The sequence below is a fragment of the Orussus abietinus genome, unplaced genomic scaffold, assembly GCF_000612105.2.
Source record: "Orussus abietinus isolate OABI.00-Male unplaced genomic scaffold, Oabi_2.0 scaffold6, whole genome shotgun sequence".
In the NCBI taxonomy this organism is placed as follows: domain Eukaryota; kingdom Metazoa; phylum Arthropoda; class Insecta; order Hymenoptera; family Orussidae; genus Orussus; species Orussus abietinus.
Window position 1 is genome coordinate 590,257 of NW_019396002.1, and position 16,757 is coordinate 607,013.

At 47.5% G+C, this 16,757-nt stretch overlaps 1 protein-coding gene across 1 annotated transcript; it reads right to left on the reverse strand.

Moving 5' to 3' along the window:
- Positions 1–7,283: 7,283 nt before the first annotated feature.
- Positions 7,284–9,176, reverse strand: LOC105704432 (myosin-J heavy chain-like). Its single transcript, XM_012433647.1, has 5 exons — positions 9,137–9,176; positions 8,752–9,045; positions 8,345–8,652; positions 7,949–8,238; positions 7,284–7,857 (listed from the first exon to the last, which is right to left on the reverse strand). The coding sequence occupies exons 1-5, from the start codon at positions 9,174–9,176 to the stop codon at positions 7,284–7,286; spliced, it is 1,506 nt and encodes a 501-aa protein (XP_012289070.1).
- Positions 9,177–16,757: the final 7,581 nt, after the last annotated feature.

The following is a 16,757-nucleotide window of genomic DNA, read 5'->3' on the forward strand; positions in this document are numbered from 1 at the left end:
GTTCCGATCTGAGGAGTTCCATTATTCGCACGGATAGAGACGAGGACTTCATTGTCCTCTCCGTGCGAAGATGGGACGCACTCGATCTGCCATTTTTTTTTAATCTCATGTTTAATTAAGCGCGCGTATGTTGGACGCGATCGTTTTTCAGCCTCGTATCGAACGCTAAGGATTTTTATCACTCGCTTGGCTGAATGCAAAGGCCTGATAATGAGGATTCCCATTACCCAGCGCAATCTACTGTACGTAAAAGAACATCTAGTTCAATCAATAAAATTATTGTTGCTCGAGTCATAAAATATGGTTATTACGAGGGCCGCGAAATATTTGGTTAACGTGTAAAGACTCTTTTGTTGATAATTTTTCCTCGACTATATAAAATATTGGGGGAGACCGCACAAATTGAAATGATTTCGTACATTTAACCAGTACTTGGGTTTTCCAGAAAGACACCTCCTGAAATTTAGAAATCGATTTAATCGCAACCAGTTTCGCCAAGTGAACTAAAATTGGGTTCACTCGACCGAGACGTCTTCTGAGATCAACCCGAATGCAGTCGATCGAACGATTTTGTTCAATGGGCCAAATTTTTTATCCGTGTGGCAGGATGAAGGGGATTGAGCCTTATCGTCTCGCATTGAGAGTCTTCGATTCGGGGCTTTTTCGGATATTTAATTAGGCCCCTTTTTTGGTCAGGGGAAAAAGCAAGGCCCCACGTGGCGGCAATGGCCATGTCCAATAAAGAGGCAATCAAAAACAGGGCGAACGACCGTTCGATTCAATCCCTAATCGTTCTAAATATCGAAAAGAATAAAATGGCTCGAAGGACTTAAGAAACTTGGCCCATGAAATTGACACGCATATACAAAGTTTAAACAACGCCGATAAACAAAAATTTAAAAAATAGAGATTTGACGGAGTGTCGGGAGCTTCCTCGAGCCCTTCACATCCACTTGGTGAGACTTCAAATTATTCAGCGCAGTCAGTTGTGAGAAAAGTTTCATAAACGAGACTTCTTAGTCCTTTCGCATCGCCTTAAAGTTGGGAGGAGAAAGTTGGTCCGAGTTGATGGACGAGGAGACTCCCTTGAGAGGAAAAGGGACGGATGTGGGGAGAAGAAAAAAAAGAAAAGGTCGGAAACGCAGGGAGTCCGTTCGTCGAACCTTCGAAACGTCAAGCGCCTCGAAATCGCTGTTGACGCGGCCATTTCTCGAATTCCTCGGATTTCACCGGAGTGTACAATTTACACCCGACCACCTCGCTTCGTGGTCCATTGTCCCTGGCCTGACACCTCCTCGGTGGCCGGTGTCATCTCACGGTCCGACACTTTGCGGTTGGTCACTCGCCGGTCACTCTCCACCGGTGGACCGATGGACCATGGGCCAGCATCCGCAGCCTCATCTCGGGGTGCTCGAATTAAACGCTTCTTCCTGCCCGTAAAGGGGTCCGATTTGCGGGCATCGTTTGTGGGAATCCTCCAGTCCGGCTCGAGTTCGATTCCGTTCTGCCTCTGTGATTCCAAAGCGCCTTCGCGGCCTCGACTCGGCCTCTGAAACAAAGGAGAGAAGGATTCCCTCGATACCCTTCCCGACCAGCGTCCGGGGATGCAAGATCCTTGAAACGATCCCCGAAGTGCCCTACATGAAGACGTAAGCCTGCCTTATCACCAAGATATCCGAAGAGCTGCCGGAAACCAAGATGGCGTCGCTCCTCGAGTCCCCAGGAAGAAAATGTCCTGCGTGGGTTTCCATTTCGTTTCTCTTCCACGCCTAACCTTCTTCATCACCCTCTACTCTAATAAAACAGAATTCACGGAACCAAAGAAATATTTTCATAATTCAATGAACCTCTAAAGTAAACTGGGATAAATTGGATATAACGTTTCCTCGGAATTACGACAATTTGATCTCGCGTTAAATCATTATTCTTTGAGTGAATGAAATATTTCTTTGGTGCATTGAGTTCTTTTTTTTTTAATTAAATATTTTTTAATTCAGACTTTTTACACGTGTTTAGAGTGTTATCTGCATCGAGACTCGTCACCGGGATTGTTATCGGGTTTTAATGCTATCGATTGGCGTTTCAGATGTTGCCCTTTCAACTGCCGGACGTGTCCACCACCTTCGACGGTTCCAATGCCGGCATCGATGTCTCCGGGTAGGGAAGTCCACGCAGCAGGTGAAACAGGCTACGACTCGGGTCCATCGTCGGGCTGTGGCTCAGCCTGCTGCGGCGCCGGGGCCGTCAAGGAAACGGCAGGAAAAGGGTCCGTATAATTAAGCTCGTTTAAATTTCCTCGGCTCGTCCGAGCCGGCGCATTGCCCGTTCTTTTCCGCGGGCCTTTACGGCGGTTCGGAATGCAGGAAGTTCGAACTTTCAGGCCGCCAAGGCAAATTGGCTTCTGGACGGGAGGGACCATTGACTCCGCGCTGCATCGTAAGTACCCCTTGTAGTTTTCGCGTTTTAACTAGGATCTACGATTCCAAACCGGGATACTAGCACCGAGCTAGGGCACTCGAGTACCGGATGCTTTATGGATACACCACGTAACCCTTTCGGCCCTCGAGACGAGAAAAAACGTCCACAGGCGAGGAAAAAAGGAATGCCGTAACCTTATAAAACAGTCATTGAAAATTAATATTTTCAGTCATGGGATGTTAATTTTATAGGATATTCTCATAGTATCTTGTAATTGTTTTTATTTACTTGGACTGGTCTATTGGGATTATAGTCTGATATTATATGCTCGGAAATGGGTTAATGATTAACGCAGGGAATTAAATTGATACATTCTTGAAGCTGCTTTTAATACTCTGGAGGGATGTCGAAACCGTCTGAGGTTTGGGTTTATTTTTTAGATCTTGATGAGGTGTAACTACGTTTCAACATATTCTAGCTCTAGGGTCGCAGCCTCAGGGCGTGGTGGAGATGATGAAGATTTATGCTGCTCTCTTCGTGGACTGGTACCAACGGGCCAGCTTCGAGACCCGTGCCGCCATCATCGACATCCGGAACCTCTGGATGACCACGAGTTAACAAAGCATTTACCTTTCTCGGATCTTGAGCAACCGAGCATCCGCCTTAAGGTAATGCTTTTTCACTTTCAAGGCAGTCGGTAGTCCTTGCCAGAAAGCGAAGGTGGTGCACCGGCTCGTGGCCTTCTATCTCGTCGGGTTGGCCATCTACATCATCGAGGCTTCCTTCTGGTTCGACGCGAAGGTGCTGGAGACCCTCTGCACGGTCGTCTTCAAGTCGAAGAGGTAGGACATTGACTTGCCTTTCAGAGAGTCTAGTTTAAAAAGCTCGGGAAATGATTATTCCAGCAACTCGGAGATGCTGAAGGGCGTGGGTATCGTCCTCGTCTTCGTCGGGGTACTCTACCTCCTGGGAATCGTCTCGTCCAGTTGCAGAAATTAATCCAGCCACTCCACCTGAAGAAATTTACGGATAACTCGACGACCTCTGTTGATCCAGAGAGAGAGAGAGAGAGATTAAGAGGAGAGGCTAAATTAACCTTATTTGATATTAATTAATGCACGTTGCCTGTACTTATTTCAGAAGCTGGAAGACTCGTACTTAATTACTCTCGCCGTAATCCATTGACCCTGAGTAGGGGTCTTCGCCGTCGTTTTCATAATCCCGTAATCCCGGTACTACTAGAATAAATTTGCTCCCTCGTTGCGCATCGGGTCGTTCGATGGAAAAATCGAGTAAATGGCCGGAGAAATGGACCGAGAGATGAGTAAATTAGGTTTCTTTACACCGGAGTCCTGTTAGAGTATCAATTTGCGTCCGCGGATAGAACGGCGCGCAAAATGGCATTGCAATGAAACTGGAGCAGCCGGGCTTTTCAGCGGTTTAATTAATTGATCCGCCAGGTTGGCGGAATAAAGTGGAATTAATGCAAAGTGGAAATGGAAAGGAGGCGGGAATCTCGACTCGAGGTGCACGCGAGGGAAAAGCAACCTGCTAGGTGACTGCAGGTGCAACGGTGCCTGGTGACCTTGAACCAATTAATTCATTACACACAAATCATCTCGCTCGAGGGGCATTAAAGCAGCGACTCCGCATCGCGAAAACGCAAGGCGCGGCATTCGAGACCCTGAAAAAAAGCTCCGCTCGTCAAAGACGCAACATCCGCCACGGCATTCTGAGAAATTTCCATCCCTTCTATTAGGTTGTTTCATAAATTCGAGGACGATTTCTTTTGCAGTGAATTTCATCCGGAGATAATAGCACATTAAATAAAAATTGCTGACCAAGAGTGCCGAAGAATACATTATTAATTATTGCGTCGCAAATTTGTCCGGGCATTTATAAAAGAACTGAAAAATATGGCATTGAAATCTCCACATCCAGAATGGATGTCCATGTCTTATGCAGGCGGCGGCGTTGAAGTCTCCGCGCAAGACTCTGCATGAGAAGGAATAAACGCCTTTTTTTTCTAATATGGCCTTGAAATCTCCAAATCCAGAGTGGAGTTTAATGTCTTGTGCAGTCGGCGGCGTTGAAGTCTCCAACAAAACTCTGCATAAGAATTAATAAATTCTCTTTTTTCAATGCGGCATTGAAATCTCCAAATCCAGATTTGAGTTTCGCGTCTGTTCAGTCAGTCTCCACCTGAATCCCTCACAAGAATGCATAAACGCTCGAATCATCGACCAAGGATTGAAGAACTGCACGCAGTGGGTCGACGATGATACTTAACGAGCGGTACCTCAGATTAACGGTGTTCCTCGCAATTAAGTAAACCGCGCAACGCAATGCATCCCAGAAAAGCCTGCAGCAGATGCGTCTTCGCACGCGTTTCCATCCGAGGTACTACAGACACAGTATCCTCTCGCGAAGAAGCTTCCTCCTGAAAAGAAGAAAAGGAAGGCGGTAATTTATTCCAGAGATTATCACGAGATTACTATTCAAGAGAACTGGATTTAACATGTGCGTCCAGCGTTGAAGTCTCCACTGCTAAGCCGCGAACCTCAGGCGTTCTCCAAAATGGCGGCGCCCAGACGCCTCGGGGCCGCGTCGCGTCTTCTCTATTATGTCTCGAGACCCTGAAAATAGCCAATAGAGTTAATTCAGTGATTATAATAAGAGGTCCCGAAGAAGAAGCAACCCATCTCCAAGGCTCAAAGAAACTTCCCGGGGCCATTTCTGAGCTCGCACCGACTAACGGTAGCGGATCGTAGCCGGTGTTTTCGCAGTTGCGTAAATCCCGATTTCCAAGGGCGACGACTGGAGGAGGGCCTGGATGTACCGTAGGATGCGGAAAGATGGCTTCCACGGGGCACAGAGCGGAGGCGGCGAAGGAACGTAGCAGTTTCCCACGAAGAATCGGATTGAACACGCTCTCGGCCCTCTGGGCTCCGTGAAACGTAAACAGCGATACTCGCCTCGGCGTGGCCTACCTTCCTTCTTTCCGCGAGAATCTCCCGTGGAAAGAAGAAAGAAGAAAGAGCTGACCTCCCGGCTCCTCCGCACCGGGATCAGCCTCTGGAAAGAACCGTTCCGTTCCTCCGGATACTTACTTTCGACTGTTCCGAGACCTCCGATCGGGGGTCGCCATATTGGTGGTCGCCATTTTGTTTCTTAAAAGAACTTGTGTAGTATCTTATTAAAACGTATAAAGATGGAGAAGCAAGGGTAAAGTACAGATCAAATAATCGACTCCGTCGTGACAATGTACTGGCCAAAAAAAACAAAATGGCCGAACTTCGTGAGAGCGCCTTGGCTGGGTTTCTGATAAAAAGAAGAAAAATCCGAATCGACGTCCGCCGTGAAAATCTCGCGTGCCGGGACTTTCTGTCGAATAGTATAAGGAGGTAAGTGTACCTGGTTGATCATAATGATCCCGGTAATTCTCGGATTAGTGCACGGTAATATGAGTTACGCGATGATCCAGATCCCAAGTTGCGCCGCGAGTGCCGCCCGAATGCGAGGGTACATGCAGCTAATAACCCTATCCTCGCAATTATCCCGATGGGCTGGGAAATCCGTACTTTCATCGGGATCCTGTAAATGGCGGGAAAATTGCCGCGGAACTATAGGAAACAATTTGTAACAGATTATACACGCGGGAAGTAGGCGCGCTCGACCCGCTTTATCGTTCGCGCAGGGATTGCAGGGCCCGCTTCTAATTCCATTAAAGCAAAACATTTATATTTATTGCCGCTACCTTTATCACTGTAAATCATTACAAAACCCTTCCAAAGTTTGTCTGAAATTAACTTGAAAATTTACTATTAATCCCTACCGTCTTATCAATTATCAGCGGAATAGACGAATCTCGAACTCCTCGTCTCACCGGTGAGAAAGTTTCCGGTGCGGAGTCTCGATGAAAGGACGGAAGTATAAATTAGGATAATCCTAGTCATTTCGAAATTAGTGGCAGCATGGATTACGGGGCGATCTAGATTCATGGCAGTAGTACTTTCCCTGTAATGTGGTACCACTTCAAGATCGCAACCCTGAGGGGGCAGACTCGAATGAGTCTTAATCTCTAATTTTACCACTGGGAGTGTTCATATTAATTCAACGTCAATAAGGGATGATCTAGATTTCCAGAGAAATTATTTTCCCCTTAATCCGGTACCAATTCTAGATCCCGACCCTGAAGAGGTGTACTCTGAGGAGTTTTAATTTTTATTCTCTGTCCCTGAGAATTTTGTCAGATCAATTCAACGTCTGCGGGGGATGATCCAGATTCCCGGGAAGATAACTTTCGCCGCGGCGCGTTGCCACTTAAGGATCTTCCCGGCCCCGGAGAGGCGGACTCTGATGGGTCTGAATTTCGAATTCGCTATCAAGGGAGAAAGTCGGAGAGCTCGGCCTCGGAGCTCGCAGCTCCTCGTCTTGGGTATTACGCGGGGAATTGCACAACTCTCGCATTACGCTCTCGGTGAAGAGCTCTGCTATCTGCCGGGGCCATTACCATCGCGGCTTGCCCACCTCGCTCAGCCATCGACCATGAACTTGAAGGTTGGCAAGAGTTTCATGAATAATGGTAGCAAGGCCGAGGGAGAGTGGCTGGAGAGCCGCAGGCAACGCAGATGCAGCTACACTTGGTCCAAGTCACCCTCGATTGCATCCGCGAGCACCTCCAGGTCCGGAAGGGGTGCGTTCGAGTAAGAATAGGTACAAAAAACGGAACCTCCAGTTTTCCCCAACCCTCAATCCTGAAAGGATCTACTTCATCTTCCCCTACAAAATGGAGTCCATGAAACCCACCGTAAAAATTAAAGGAAAATTCGCAATCGACCCCTTCGATTCTTTTTATGTAGAATTCACTTCCTGCGGAAGTTCTCGTCCCTGACCTGGGGCACGATCGGCATCTCGACAAGAGAGTTCCTTCTGAAAGACACCTTCTTGGGCCTCCTCCCAGCATCTTCCTCATCCGTGTCGAGATCAGTATTCGTCCCAGAATTCGCGGTCTTTCGTCTCCTGGGGCACCCTCGTTTATCACTAACGTCTGATTGGGCAGAATCCGAGTCCAGGTGGTCTATCACCTGGTTTCGTTGAAATCTCCAGGCGACCTGGTAACTCCTCTCGACGGCGAGGTTCTGCTTCAACTCGTCGAAAGCTACCCAGAGCTCCTCGACCTTATCGTCGATCCTCTTCGTCAACTCCTCTCGATCGTCCTGAATCTCCGTCTTCAAGGTTCGTTCGACTTGTCTCAGTTCCTTCGAACTGCTGTCGAAAAGTCTCTTCAGGAGATCGTCTTCGTCTGTCGAGGGTCGGTCGAAGGATCGCGACCTGGAGGTCTGCTTAGGAGTCCTTTGGGCCTCGGCTTGCCACTCTCCCTTTCCTGGAGATGCCAGAGAGATCGTGCTGTACCAACTGGTACCATGGTCCTTGTACCTGAAGAAAAGTGTCATCAGGATGGTCCCAGTCTCCTTACTACGTTTTTTTTTTTTTCGTTTAGAAAGGAAGGATAATTTTCGAAACCAACCATAATTTCAACTGACGCCTGATCTTCTTCAGGTCGTTCTGGTGCAACTTCACTACCTCATCCCGAAGTCGCTCCTCCCAGACGTCGATTTGCTTCCTGAAGTTGTCGTAGGATTTTTTATTCCGCTTATCGAGGTTTCCCAAGTGCCTTTGGATCTTCTCGTAGAGTATCCTGGTGTCTTCGGCATCGACCTCTCGCTTGGTCCTCTCCTTTTTCGTCAGGTCGGATGTCCTTCGCTTCACCTCCCGCTGCCACTCCTTAGCGTCCTTCTCCAGACTGCTCCTGATGTCCTTGTTCGGTTAAAAGTAAACACCTAAGCCGCTTAAAATCATTCCTCTACGTATTCTCAAGGCTATTTAGCCGTTTGGTAATTTCCTTTTCAATTAATATTCCCACCTCGACGATTTTTTCGAGCTCCTCGTTGATCCTTTTCCTTTCGTCCATCTGCCACCTGACGACCTGCGACTGCAGCCTGCCGTTCGTTTCGTCCTTCCAGGTCTGCAAGCTCGTCTTCAGCATCTCGCTCTCTTTTGAACACTCCTCGCGATACCGAAGGACCTGCAGGACCTGCTGACGATTTCTGGATTTTTCAAGGCTCAGCTCCTTCTTCAAGGCGACGATTTCTCGAGCTGAGTCCTCCACCTTCCCCTTCAGCCACTCCAAAGTAGTCTTCAGAGTCTTCTCGTCGTTATCACCGGATGCGTCTGTCCTTGCCAGGAAAAAAAATGCGAAAGTTGAAAAGACACATCAAATACTCTCAAACTTTTAATTCCTAAGAAAAAAAAAACGCCGATGAATTACACCTGATTTCAGATGGCCGCGAGGAGGTCCGATCGTGAAGCTGAAGCTCTGCAAGGTCTCTCCCTCGGAACTGCTCTCTTCCCCCGAGGAGTTTTTCAAATCTACAGCCCGATCCTTAGATCCTTGTTCGATATCCTTCCTCTTGGAGTCCTCTTCCCCGGAATCCTCGACATCGCTGCAGGTGTCTCTGGACGATCCTGCGGATTCGGACTCCTCTTCGATCGGCGACAGACCCCTTTCATCCTCTGGTTCCTCGTCCTTCGGGCCCTCCAGCTTAGTCCTGGAATCTCTGCCCTCTTCAGCAATTAAGGATGAATCATTCCAAGGAACTTATCCTCACATCTTTTCGCTTTTTTCAGGATCAGACCCCTTTAGTAGGTTCAACACCTTGGGTCCCATATTTGTGAAGGATCTGACGTTTACCCATGGCTTGCGGTCCTCTTCAAGGTTTCCAGAGTCCTGGTCCTGGCGAGAGTCCTCCCAGAGTTGAAAGCATCACTCGCGAGGAAGAGCCAGGAGCGGCCAGGACGTGAAGGCCCTGTCTCTCCGGTGGAATCGAAAGGAAGAACCCTGAGAAAAAGCCTAATGCCGCCTCGGTAAGGTGCGAAGAATTTTCAATTTCCCCGAGGAGCGCGGAAGTCCTCCCGCGGGATCAGGACGTCGCTCCTCGCGAGCCCGCGACGCGACGACATCGGATTCGACATGGTCAGCTGGCGGATTGGACGGCGTCGGCGCTAACGCGATCGCCGGCTCGACGTGACTCCACTCGATTATTCACACATTTCCAATTTCAGGGCGTTGCCCGAGTCCCGATTCTCGAATTCATACGAATTTTTTCTTTTTTTTTTTCCACTACGAATTTCACCTCATGAAAAACTTTGCATCGCTGCGAAGTCCCGTCATTGACCAACAATTAACCTCTAATTTCACATGCGAAAGTGAGAATGGAAATTAATGGAAAATTCTAGCGTCGATACCACACAAAGTTGGTACCACTATGTGCTTTAAAAGTGTTCACCAAGTACCCCGACGGACCCAAACGCTTTTATTGACCGAAAGAAATATTAATTTCTTTCCACCAGTTTCATATTTCCTATATTGTCCAATCTGTATACTTTCCTCATTTATAATATAATACGTGTAATTAATTATACGAGGTTAATTTCTCTTCGTCGTCCGGGTATGACGTATCGATTAGTACCAAGTATGCAAAGTAGAGTGCACTTAGTGCAGTTCGGTGCAGCGCTCGCTGCTGCGAGTACACCCCCGTTATTTCCGCTATGCATAGCGTACCGTGTGAATCCTCGCGCCGTTCTTTCCGCTCTTTCCTCGTTCGCCGGTTCTTCCTGTTCTTGCCGCCTGGTCGCCTCTCCCCGTCCCTCGTCGGCGGTTCTTCCTCGGCGAGGAAGGAAGGGCCCGCGGCGCTCCTTCCTTCCTCTTTTCTTCCTCGGCTCTCGGATCGGGAGGATCGCGTGTCACGCAGCCTTACCCACGCGAAAGTACTGTAAAGGCAGGATCGGCTTCCCGGTAGGCGATCCGACGGCATCTCCTCGCGATAGTCGCTCGAAATCGATGGATTCAAATTACATGCTCGCGTATATACGCTCCATTGACCTTGCCTAGGTCGATGGGGCCAGCGCGCGCAAGAAGAGGCGCCGGCCGCCATCTTGGAACTTTTACGACTCGCCTTGAAACTCACGCGTTACCTGCAAAATTTTTATGTTAATTTATATACGATCTGACTGAAAATCTGGTTGATATTGCATAGATTACATTGATTTACTTTGATTTACCTTATTTAGGTAATCGCGCAAGAAGAAGCGCCGACCGCCATTTTGGAACTTTTACGGCTTGCCTTGAAATTGACGCGTTATTTAAAAAATTCAAGTATTTTGTATATTAAAATCTGAAAACATGATAAATTACTGAAGAAAAAAAAAGCAAACAAGAAATATGTAAAATATTGATAACTATTCTTAACTAAAGTTATTTCGATTTATCACAGGCCACCGAAATCAGGGCGTGCAAGGAGCAACCCTGTTCGCCATGTCGGACTTCCTGCATTTCCCTGAATTTTGTAGACAACATCCAGTATCTTAAAATTCCATCGGCCATTTCATTAAATCGAAGATTATTGAAATTCTAATCGGGGTGTCAAAAACAGCGCCTTGTTTACGGGTACCAAAATGGCGGCCGCCGTTCGCCAGCAGGGTCGCGTGTTTCGGCGCGGCCTTCGAGGTCTGGAGACCTTCCAAGGTCTCCTGGCAACCCGGAAGAGCCTCCGATAAAATGTAAAACGCAAGAGGCGAAAGGAGGATTATTGCACCGCCGACCGGCCGAGTAAGAACGCTAAATGCCGGCGAACGGTCCTCTCTCTCTCCCTCTCTCGGGATGAGATTTACAAGAAGTGCGGCGATCATAAGTAGAACGTCCTGCGGTTTGCTCGTCCGGGGGGGCGAAGGGAGGGTCCCGCGACTCGGAGAGAGATCCTGAAATCATCGAGTCATTCTTAATAACTGTTCTTCGAGTGGTGCACTTTAGAGGAGAGGAGGGTCCCCGACTCGACTTACGACTACATGCCAAGTTTCTTAGGATTCTATTTGAAATTCACGTCCCAAGAGGCTTGGGATATCGATAACGGCGGATCGTCACTTTTATTGATATCCCCTCTGGGGAGGTGCTCGTTCGGCGGTGCAAATTGCGTAATTACCGGCCGCAAATCGAGCGGATCTGGAGGAAAGTAATTACCGCGATCCCTGGGATCGATCCCGAGGAAAGGAAAAATGGCGGCGCACGAGACACGGTTTAATCGGCGTTTATCGTCCGGAAAACTGAAGCCTCCTCCGCTCGTGCTTTTTTCAAATTTTCCCACATAAGCGGGAAAAGAATCTCTTGCACTTTTGCCTTGAGTTTTCAACGTGCCGGAAGACGCCTTGAGCATAAATTCAGGGGTGAGAAAAATCGGACAAATTACCCGGAATAACCTGTACGAGGAAACCCGGAGGGATGAGAAAACCGGAGGAATTATTACACCGCTTGCTACGGACCGTTCGATCGCGATCGCCATTTTCTTTTCCCTTTTCTTTGCGTTCCTACACGCGAAAAATGTGAGGTATTATTTCAGGGGTAACGAGCCATGTTACGAGTTAATTAGCCGAGCGCGTTTCTACGTGGAAAAAAAGCCCAGGCGAACGAATGAAAATACCACGCGGGGTGCATCGTACACCCTGATTTGCATACACGCACATGTCTGCATTTGCATACTGCGCCTCGACGGACCAATGCCAGGATAGGTGTACTATGTGTGGTAATAACATGCATTACCTAATAACGCGCCCATGGCGTGCTCGCCGAGGGTAAGGCGAACCAGGGTGTCACCTGGGACAATTATATACGTGTACGTACGTTTACAATAATTATCCACTCTCGGTGCAAGCATTTCCGAAGGGTCGCAAGAAGAGCCCCATTTTGCTGGAATTAATAATCCCTCGGAAAGCCGCGCACTTCCGGGAAGGTTCGATTGCACTTTCAGCACCTTCTTGCTGTCGGGGAGCACTCCAATGAAACTTCCCCAAGGTGTGTCATTACCTCTAAGTAAAATCATTAAAATTAATGCAATTAATCCGATAAGGAGAGGTACCTCCGAGCAGGGTCGCGCTCCCTTTTGGTATCTCGGGACGCAACGCGGAAAGTACCGATTTGCTTGATACCCGATCCCGTGGTAAAGAAAGTACCGCAAGGGACTCATCCGCCAACTATAGCGATCCCGAATGATAGTGCACAGACATTGTTCCAGGCCCGGTTAAAAGCTGAAAATTGAGGCCGTGAGACTCCTCCGAACGGACTCCTCCAGGAAGAGGAAGACCGCGGAAACCGAAAAACAGGAAGTCCACCGAGTGGACTGCAGTCGTATTTTCGTGATTAATTGATAACACGCCATGTTACCCTCTCAAGGAAATGCCTGTTATTAATGAATTACTCTATTTGTAAGTAGCCAATTTATTGGATTCATTCCCTTCTAAGGTGACTTTACAAGTAACGACAAAATCTGCTAAAATCTCTGCAATCTGTAAAAATTTCATTCTCGTGTATATGACGCATGGATGCTGTAAATCAACTAGATTTAATTGTATGGATTAAAGATCGTTACCAGTTTAGTCACATTTAGGGATTCTCGTTTCGTCGTTATACGGATTCGGTAGTTTAATTCCTAATCGCTCTTTTATTTTCCCTTTTTCGATTCCCGCGCATCGGAACGGTCGGCATTCGATTAATGGACTGTCCAGGAGGCGAGACGATCGTTGAACCAGAGACGGAGTGACTTGCCGATCTATCATCTTTTCCATGTGATCACCCTCGAGATCGAGCGATCGCCGATCGGCTCGATCGCTACAAGTCGCTCGCACGATTCGTCGAACTCGCCTCGGCGACGCGAAACATCGTGTCGCAGACTTAGCTCGTCTGGAAAAATCTCCATTTTTTTTTTCGGGATAAATCCTCGTGTGAAGCGAGTTTAAAGGGACCTTAAAGAAATCCCCTTCCTAGATTAGGAATTAAAATTCCCATCCTTTTAAATATCATCAGTTGCGCTAAAAAATTCATCTTCGTTTACTCTTTTGGTGGAGGCGCCATTTTAGTAACAAAAAAAAATAATTCCTTTCCAACGTTTCAAATCAGTGCGACTAGAAATTCCCAATTGAGCAGTACTGCTATTTTGGGTCTTGAAAATAAATCATCCTCTTTTAACTGTTACATTAAGCTGAGGAATAAATTTCCGCCGTTTTTAGCTTAACGTAACGCAATTAAAGCGGCGAGAACTTATTTTTCAGCCTAATAATTATAGAGAGTCGACTCGTAGTAAAGTATATTTTTAGGTGTCATAAAAAAAAAAGTATTTCTGTTTTATTCCTCTAATTGAAAGGGACTCGTTAAACAGGGGTGCAAGATATCTTTATAGGTGTCATAAAGAGAAAATAATTTCTGTTTAATCCTTCTAATTAAATCGGACTCGTTAAACAGGGGCGCCTCCTCGGAGTCGGCGGGAATCGAACGATCGCAATTCCGTGGATTCCAATCCGAATCTCCACGGGATCCGGAAGTGGTCGAAGGGTACCGTAACTTTGAGCTGCCAACCCGGAGATTGCCCCGAAGGTATCAATTTGCCAGGGTTCGACCTCCCGTCCGACTCGCGGCGTTTTGTACCGGGAAATCTAGCTAAAATTCCAGCAAATCGCGCGCGGTTAAAGTTATGCCCAATCTTAGGGCTCCGGTAACGGTCGATAAGTGCCGTAACAGAGAATCCCGAGTTCAGTTCCAGGGAAATAAAAGCCGAATTTCTTCGCACCCCAGATCCCACAAGAAACGGACAATCCGAGAAACGGAAGCCGAACAACAGCAGATAGATTTTTATAAAATCCGAAAAACACGCCTTAGAACCCTAAAATCCATAGACACCGCTTTTAAACATTTACTATTTCAATTTTCCGATTTTCTCGCAAATATGCGTCAAGGGTTTTCCCTCGGCTGGATCATTAATCGATATCTTATTAACAGATTTCCTGGACCCGCCTCAGTTAACGCATCAGATCCTTGCAAGAAATTAATTGCGTCGCTTGATAAGACTAAAGAAAAGATCGATTCGATCTCATCAGGGGTACAAAGCCCCGAATGGGTCGATTTTCCCGATCATCCTCCGATCGATCCTTCGATCTTTGCTCGCCGATCCGTAAATCGCTCTCGAGAGGTTCTACGGATCCCTAGGGTTCGATTCCTTTTCCCGGACTGAATCCTACAAACGCGAAAAGGATATTTCCTTTCCGTAAACGGCGGACGAACAAGTGCATAATGGGCCCATTCGCGCAGCTCGTACTTCTCCGAAAGAGCCATTGTCGCTGCAACAAGCCCCTTATCACTGCATCGTTCGCTCCGAACGCATTTTCCGCAAAGATAGGAGGAACGTCTGTCCCTTCCTGAATTCCAGATCTCAAATTTGCCCTCTAAACGGCGAGAACTAATTTTTTTTCCCTCGGTTACTCTATCACTCCCGACATTATTTAACTGTTTCTGGATCCTTATCATTTACGGATACACGAGATGCGACATCGCATTACGTCTATGTAATCGACTTGCACTCCGGCAGTACTCGCGCGGTATGCCGGTGATTTCCGCGTGCTAGCAGGTGCATTAATTTTCTTATTATTAATAATCCCACGGACGGGGATGCCTGGTATCGCGATTTCACGGTTTCCGTATCAGGAAGAAGAGGCGAGCCCGTGGGTAGAGGATCGACGATCGGGTCGCATCGTCTCTGCTTCAGGCCAGGCCTGATACTGTTAACTCGGGAGGTGCATGCTATCTTGGGTGCATTCTTCGGCCCGGGATTTCGCATCGAAGAACGGCATGACGTCGCTCCCGGATCATTTGACTCCGTTATGTCCGAGCGATCATCGAGGCGAAGGCTTTTCGCCACGTCTCAACGGGCTCCAAGGACGTTGACGTTCTCAGCATCGCCTTCGGGGTCCTGCGACCTCGGACCTGAAATTGATCCAAATTTTAGTAACGAAGCCGAAGAATCCGGAATCTCTAAATTTCACTTTTAATTATTCAATTCGAAGAATCTTGCAGCCTTCGGTCTGAGATTTTTCGAAATCCTAGTGACAGGGCTGAAAGATTTCTGGAGAAGCCCGGAACTCTAAATTTGATTAAAATTGTCCTGAGGCATCGAATCTGAATTTTCTTGACATTTTTGTGGCCGGTATCTCTAGATTTAATTAACTTTTAATGGTTCAATTCGAGGGGTCCGCGTATCGGAATGAAATTTCAGCTGAGGGCAAAGTCGTGGATTTCGCAATCGGCGCAATTAATCTCGAGGCTAATAAGGGATAAGGCGAACGATAAGGAGGAAGACGCGGAGCAAGGTTTCCGTTCCTCTGCGGGGCGAAGAACTCGAGGATTCGCGCAGGATGTACGATGGAGGAAGCAGCCGTGCTTCCTTTATTAATCGCGAGATCGACGGGTGCGTACGGGGAGTTTCAAGATCAATGGACTTGATAAAAGGTGTCGGGGAAGACGAGCATCTGGGTGAAGGCTGCAGGGCTCTCCAGGATGTGTCGAAAGTGAAACTCAAGGCCCGACTCGAGTGCGCGGCTCGCACCTCCTCGGCCTCGCTGAAAATTAAAGAACCATGTCTATAGATACCATTTACCGCCGTATTACACATTTACAAGTGCATGTCTACAAGGTGCATCATACACCTCGTGGTCGGTTATCTGTAAGAAGGCTCAGTACTTGGCTTGAAGTGATTCCCTTGAAAATTCGCTCGGCCGAACCTTATCAATTTTTTTCTAGAATCCCGGGCACACCCCTAAAATGGCGACGAGGTGTTTTGACATGCCCCAGGTGTGCGTGAACATTTACCATTTTTTTTTTTCTTCTTAACACCTCTGCAAGTACATGTCAACAAGTGGCATTTAAAACCACGTGGTCATGTCTCTAGGAGAGATTTGAGGATTTAGCTTGAAATAATTCCCTTAAAAATTCCCTCATTTTTCTTGAGGGTCCTGGAGTCATCCTTGAATTTGCGATCAGGTGTTTTGACATGTCAGAGGTGTGTGGAAATTCTTACCAATTTTTCATTCGGGTCTTCAGGTCCTGCAGGAGGAGCAGGGGGCATTCCTGTCTCCCGCGTCTCCGCGTCGCGCCCCGTGACTGGCTCTCGTGTTTTTTCTAAACCGGAAGGCCAGTCGAGTAGGAAGAAAGCTGGAAAAAATCATCGTCGAGAGTGGTCTTGATGATGACAGTGTCCTGGTAGGCCCTGCTGTTGCGGAGGGTCGACAAAAACGAGAAGATGCGACAACTCGACTTCCTTCGTAAGTCCTTCGGCGCTCCGAAGACTCGACTCCGATGGCTCTAACGAAAAAGTCAAATTAATTTCCTCTAATCTTAAACAACTGTCCAGATCTTTATTATTAATCCAAATAACCAATCTTACCTGAGAATCGATTTTCAT

Excerpts from the sequence above, each read along its gene's own strand:
- LOC105704432 (XM_012433647.1), bottom strand. The coding sequence starts at position 9,176 with ATGGGTAAACGTCAGATCCTTCACAAATATGGGACCCAAG. Across the intron at positions 8,653-8,751 it reads TCGCGGCCATCTGAAATCAG|ACGCATCCGGTGATAACGAC; the intron begins GTGTAATTCATC and ends TGGCAAGGACAG. Across the intron at positions 8,239-8,344 it reads AGCTCGAAAAAATCGTCGAG|GACATCAGGAGCAGTCTGGA; the intron begins GTGGGAATATTA and ends TAACCGAACAAG.